At 44.2% G+C, this 6,921-nt stretch overlaps 1 protein-coding gene across 1 annotated transcript; it reads right to left on the bottom strand.

Moving 5' to 3' along the window:
• Window positions 1-338: 338 nt before the first annotated feature.
• On the bottom strand, window positions 339-6,760 carry LOC104955447 (uncharacterized). The gene is made up of 7 exons (XM_010782773.1): window positions 6,688-6,760; window positions 6,384-6,474; window positions 5,775-5,834; window positions 5,523-5,694; window positions 3,278-4,657; window positions 1,113-2,464; window positions 339-503 (listed from the first exon to the last, which is right to left on the bottom strand). Exons 1-7 carry the CDS (start codon window positions 6,714-6,716, stop codon window positions 339-341), a joined length of 3,249 nt encoding a protein of 1,082 aa, XP_010781075.1. The 5' UTR covers window positions 6,717-6,760.
• Window positions 6,761-6,921: the final 161 nt, after the last annotated feature.

Here is a 6,921-nt window from a genome sequence, read left to right as displayed (position 1 = left end):
ACCCTGGCGCTGCCACTGGTGGGGTGTATGGGGCGGGCCATTCTGCACATGCGTTAAATATTTTAACGCAATTCATTAAAAAAATGAATTACCGCCGTTAACGCGATAATTTTAAACAGCATTAATTATTATGTATGTCCCATTTATTTTAGGTTGACTGCTAAATGTATAAACACTCAACAATTGTGCAGTGTTTGTGAAGTCAAAACATTGTTCATTTACTTTGATATAAACCAGAAATAAAAACAAATCCTTTTAGAAGAGAAAGCCACAGAATGTATGGCGCTTGTTTGAAAATGACTTAATAACTTTGATATTCAGCAGGCATGTATTTACACCTACGCACTGACCTCATTGAAGGCCCAGGTGTGAGTCAGGCTCCAGTCAGAAGCTGCAGTCTGACTCCAGAGACACACGGCCCACTTTCCTGCTGCGGCGACACACAAACCACCGGATGATCCACGCAGGAGGCAAGCATCCACCAGACAGCCTCCTGCCGGGGCCTGGAAACACACACAGCATGTTTTAGATGTTACACAGATACATCCATTTCTGCTGCAAATACTTTCCGTCTTTGACTCAAACCTGGATGCTGCAGCCATTGCAAAAACAAACTTTAATTAAAGGGGAACTATGACTATCTTCAAAATTCATACTTTTAACCTATAGAGCCTAAACTCTTCTCAAAATCAAAGAGTGGTAAAATGTCCACTAATGATGCCATAAAGTACAAAGACGGGACATGGGACTTATCATACAGATTGTAAAGGGCACTGAGAGCAGCTGGGGGAACGTTCTGAGTGTGTCGGTACATTTTCTGTTTCACAACGACGCTAGAATAAAGCTTATTTGTGTATAAACAAAAACATCACACAGCATCACATCTTCATTCTGGATTGTGGCCTTGAGAGAGAGTCGCTGATGTTCAGGAACATTAATGAGACTTTCCTAGGCCATGGATTTTATTTTGGTCGAATTCTTAATTTCTGTAATGTTCCCCTTTAACTGTAAATAAATACAACGTTGTCCCTGCACTATTTCTACTATATACATATATTATGTGACCTAAACATTTAATTGCATAACTACACTGTGCACACCTTGAATCCCACCTTTAGTGTGTGTGTGCATCTCATCACATGTTCCTCCGCTGTCTCCGCCCGCCCTCCTGAGCCATGTGGCAGCATGCCGGAGGCTGTCCTGCAGGGAGGAGCTTCAACGCTCTGGGCCCGGCTGTCTGTACACGGCGGCTCAGATGAAGCCTGGATCTGATGGATCTGGGATGGACACGGAGAGAGAGCCGGAGGGGAGAGGGCCTGGGTGGATGGGCTGTGAGGGGGAGGCAGGGTGAGGGGAGGGGCAGAGGAGGGCGGGGGCAGGAGGCGGGGGGTGAGTCCTAGTGATGGCAGTGTGGGGCTGGAGAGGAGAGCAGAGGAGGGCGGGGGCTGGGTTATGGAGGGTGCTGAGGTCAGAGCAGGGCTCAACAGGAGCTGAGAGCTGTGGGGCTGTACACACTTGTTTTTGTTTCCCATCGATCTGGCTCTAGGCGATTCCCTTGAGTCTTGAGTGGGAGACTTCTCGTGCAGATTCTGTACGGGAGACTCTCCTGGAGCTTCGCTGACGTTACATAACTGTTCAGCAGCGCGGCTTATAGGAGGCTCCTCTGGGGTTTGCTGTAGAGAGCAATCGAAGGAAAGAGTCTTGATGACATCTTTGTCTTCAGTTTGGTTGTGTGTCGACATATGTTCCTCCAAAGGATGGATGACACCCGGACTAACTGTTTGTTCCTCTGATAAAATGAGAGACGACTCTTTGATTTGAAGTTCATCTGAACACCCAATGTCATCATGTTTGACTTGTTCTACAGGTCTGTCTGCAAAGCTGATGTGAGGCTGAGGTTCGACAGTGTGGTGAGTATTCAGAAGGATACTCTCTTGCTTTTTATATTGATCAACGCAGTCACCAGAACGACCTTGAACCCCTGGATCAGACACTGTTGAGGTGGTGCAACTCTGACACTCTATCTGGAGGTTTTCAGTCTGCTGCTCTCCAAGGGTTTCTTTAATAACTTGTTCAGGGTCTTCTGGGAAGGACTGGCTGTGTTTGATTGACACATTTTGCAGGTCAGAATGTGAAGCAGCAGCGGTCTGGGGTGACCTTGTGAGGGTGGGTGTGAGGCTGAGCGGCAGTGGAAGACGCCTCTCTGAGTCACTGCTAACAAAACGGCGGCTGCTTCTGCGCGTGTTGTAAGACGGCGAGGTAAAAGGTTCCACTTCTGAAACCACGGAGACTTGGCGGAGCTTGCGCAGCTTGAGAAAAGCAAACTGGTCATCAGGGAGATGGAAATCCTGGATAGTGTCAAAGTAGTTGAACAGCGAGCTAGGAGACAGAGAGGGGAGAGGAAGCAGAGAAGGTTGGGCCGGGGGAGGGGATGGCAGGAGGAGACACTGCCAGCTCGCTGCATCTGCAACACACAAAGGGAAAGAACATTTCATGGAAGGAAATAATCTCAAGATTAAGATACATTCAGCTTTTAAATCAACTTCAGAAAGGCTCAAGTCCCTGTGTTCCCTTCCCTCATACTCCCCCCCTTCCTGAAACACCTTCTTTATTTTACTTCTGGAAAATATTGACATCACAATAAAACACTCGCGCTTCTATGGGATAGCGCTCCAACACATTGTACGTGATAGGCTAAGGGGCGGGACATCTCTAAGCGGTTGACCAATCACAACAGAGCCGGCCACAAAAATGGGGCCAACTAATCATTTGGTTGATTTAATCGTCAGATCTGTAAAGCACACCTATAAATCTGATGTTTACAAAGATGTAGGGCTGCTCGATTATGGCAAAAATCATAATCTCGATTATTTGGGTCAATAATTGTAAATGCGATTATTCATTGACTTTGAAAACATCCATTTATTGGAGAAAAAAATTTGAACAGTATGTTTTTAAAAATTGATTACCCTGAACTTTAAGTATAATTCAACTGAAAAAAGAAATAAAAAAAAAAGTAATAATAATAATGAAAAAATAATCGTTTTATTTCGATTACGTTGTTTTCGTAATCGTTGCAAGCCATAATCGTAATCGTTATTAAAATACAATTAAAATACGATTAATTGAGCAGCCCTACAAAGATGTGCATATCACTTCATTGAAATGAGGTCATTCAACATGAAAAATCAGCGATAAAAATCCATGACTAAGAGACAAACAGACCACAACTAATAGAAGGCAGCCCTAACATACAGAGTCCGAATACAATCCTTACCTCTACTGATCTGAGTGGATCTGGTGCTCCTTTCGCCGCTCGTACGAAAGATGGGAAAGACCTTCCCCAGAGGTCCAGATGCAGAGCTGGACGGATCAACAATGACCCCAGAGGAAGGCGGTGTATCTGGGCTGTTTGTGGACGCAGGCTGTGGGACGTCCTGCACCGGAGAGATAGAGGGCTTCGATCCATCAGCTCCATGAAGAGACGGGGAGGAATCGACCGGGGAGCTTGTTGCCGGGGGAACGTCTGAGGTCTTTTGTGCAAGGCCGAGCTGATTGGAGTCTAAACTGAGAGAGCATCGTGGGGTTTGAGGTCTCCCTCTTCCCCTTCCTCTCTTCTTCCTCCTCCCTCTTGCTGGACGAGCAGAGGTGACAATAGGAGAAAAACAAGCACCCGTGTCGATCTGACAACCTGAGACTCGATCTGAAATCTCGCTGGAGCTCTGAGTGTTCGGCTCACCCGGCTGTGAGTCCAGGCAAGGAGCTACAGATGCAGTGAGTTGATCTGAACGTTCAGGGTTGGGCGTGTGCCGGTTCGATCCCCTGCCGCCACGGCCCCGGCTGCTGCAACGTCGCCCGGCGCTCGGCTGGGAGAGAATGATAGCCTGCATGTTCGGCTGGCTCTGTGATTGGGTCATACGCCTTGTGGTTCGGACGTAGTACTCTGCGGGGTAAAGTAGTCCTTCCACGAGGGTACAGGAGTCCAGGAGACTGACAGCCTTTACATCATGCCCCGATCCAACCATCTCACTTTTTTCTTTTTTGAATTCAGATATATTTTCATGACTTTTTTCCGTTTCTGTTTTCTCTGCTGACTTTTGTTCATTGTCTTTATCGCTGCTGTTTTCACAAAGCCTTTGATTCCTCTGCTCTGCGCCGTTTAGTTCCCTGTCTGAAGGTGAAGGCACCAAAGAAGTTGGTTCTTTTTTCCCTTCAGATCTGAACTCGGTCTCTTTCCCCCTTTGTTCTGGTTGTTCTTGTATTTGACTTCCCTCGATATCTCCTGTTTCATTTTGCGTCGTGTTCCAGTGTGTCAGCAGCAGAGATGGAGACTCAGACTCAGTACCAGAACATAGCTCTTGACCTTCATTCACAACCTCTGTTCCCCGTGTTTTGTCTCCCCCTTCACTCCCAACCGCCATCCTCTCACTCTGCTCCTTTCCTTCCTCACTGTTGTCGTCCGTGCTCCTGCCAGCCTCGGCGCTCCTCCTCTCCCAACGCAGGCGGCTGCGTCGAGACCTGAGGCGCAGAGCGGGGCTCGACCTGTGACCTCCGGGTGTGTCATGGCTGGGAGTCAGGGTTTCAGTGCAAGGATCTTCAGAAGGGAGCAGGAACCTGATCCCCTGGCTCCTCCTGGAGTTATCAGAATCCACCGGACCTGGGAAAACAATTGAAAATGTACTACTGTTATTACAGACAAAACATGGCTGATGCTCAGAGTGATGACAGATGGACAGGAAAGGAAGCAATCTGTGTGGCAAAATGCATAGGACGTAAAAAGAATTGACAGACATGAACATATCCAGGTGCAGACTTAGCCATTTTTTCTGCTGTTCATTTCATTTCAATATTTATTTCGAACAGATTAAAAAAATAACAAAATAACAAATGTGAGAAACAGAATACCGTATTGTTAAAATACAGTATTTATCCACATTCATGATACAAAAAGTCTTCATATTAATAAAAAAAAAAATCATATGTGTCCGAAAGGGAGTAGGAGGAAGCAAATGCTGTTGTGATCATGTACATTTTCCCATTGCCGAACAAATAAAGGATTTATGATACTGATAAAAATATGTACCAATAACAAATATATCGGTGCATGGGTGACTAAATTAGCCACTGTTACAGATTATTTTGCCCTCTTACCTTCAACACTTATCACCCAATATCTCCATCGTGTCCTAGCACAATCTCCCTTGATATTTCTAAGCAGCCTACAGACACACTAACAAAACTTAAATGTTGTCACTGCAGTCTTCAAGTGCGCTAATTCCTAGAAAAAATGGGATAACTAGGATAAAGTATAAATAAAAAAATACCGTCTCTGACATGCCATGACCAGAGCCTTTGCATCAATATTGGATGACTTTTATATATATCTGTTATATATGTTTTTTTGCATGGTTACGGCAACCCTTTTAGTAAACAAATGTATTCCCTGTATCACTGTTAAATAATTTCCATCATACACTCCTATCTAATTGTTACTGTAGTTATGCACTGTGAGACGGACTCACCTCCAGTGTGTCCCTCGCACTGAGCTTCACTTGTGGCGGCCCCATTGGTGTCGTTCAATATCAATGGAGAGGGGCTGAGACGGGGGTTAGAGGTCACGTCTGGGTCTCCCTGGTTCTGCTGACTGATTCTGCTCCTCACGTGTTTGCGCACTGCGTCAACACGCTCAGCACGCTGTGAGCAGATGCAATATGAGTGTGAGAAAGATCATTTCTAGACGGGGCTTATAGGAGAAAAGTTAAAAACTCTCTTACCTGAAGTCTCTGAGTTGTCTTGAGGTACTCCCTTTGTAACAGTGCCAACTTCCTACGAAGCTGAGTGGGAAAATGTTCAATATTTGTCAGTAGCAGCTTGTTATAGCTTTTGCCTGCCTAACCTAAAGGAATTACTTAGGCTAACCTTAACCTAAAAAAGAAATAGGTTCACTTCAACGTTTTTATTGATATACATCCTTCAGGACAACAAATCTTCAAAATTAACAATAATAGTTTTCCTCTGTTTGAATAGCTGAAGTATGATTGATAAGTATTACATATTTTCCTTCTCCCATTGTACTTGAAATGATATTACAGTAGAAATCTGGAGTGGAGGAAAATAAACCTATGCATAATTGTTCACATTTAATTTTGGTACTTTATTTTTCCATAAAAGTAACTATAAGAAGACACATCTTCTTTTATGTACTGTACTGTGTACAATACATGAACTGAGGCATTTAAAAAAAGAAACAAAACAACAACTACTGAACATCACTGATCACACATTGATCTATCTCTTTCTTTATATTGTTGTACATGTTCTACTTAATAAACACATTTAATTAACGCTTCATTGTATAAGTTAAAGACTCATATATACAGTACCTTTTCCTTGTCGTCACAGTGCAGTGTGGTCCTTAGCTGCTCATCAAAAGGCATGTTATCTCCACACGGCTCTGCCTTCTGCTCACTCGGCCTTAATCACACACCACAAACACACATGACTTAAGGTTAAATACATCTAGGGCAGATCTAATATGTTGTAATGTGTGTTAGTTAGTGTTAGCTTAACTAAGCTAACGGTAGCAGTTTGAACGTTAAACTTTACTTTCATAATACTTTTAGCTTAAAGCAAAGTCAAATATTAATCCATAGACTTAACGGCTATGTTTTCTACACACAAACGCACCCAGATCGTTGGGATGACAACTTATCCATAAATGTGTATCGGTTAATTTGTGTGGCAGATTTACAGAGGCCACGCCACGGCGTCCATGGGAAGTTTATTTTGATGTTCGATCATTCGGGGATTGATTACATTTAAATTTCCCGCGACTGTCTCAAACAGACTCGAGCAGTTGAGCTCCGACTAGTCGAACGCCTCAGAGGAAGCAGCAGGTCAATGGAAATGTTTACTCATTAA

This window comes from Notothenia coriiceps, unplaced genomic scaffold (assembly GCF_000735185.1).
Source record: "Notothenia coriiceps isolate Sejong01 unplaced genomic scaffold, NC01 NC01_scaffold00024667, whole genome shotgun sequence".
Lineage (NCBI taxonomy): Eukaryota > Metazoa > Chordata > Actinopteri > Perciformes > Nototheniidae > Notothenia > Notothenia coriiceps.
Note: the sequence above shows the minus strand (reverse complement) of the source record. Positions and strands in the feature narration are given on the sequence as shown.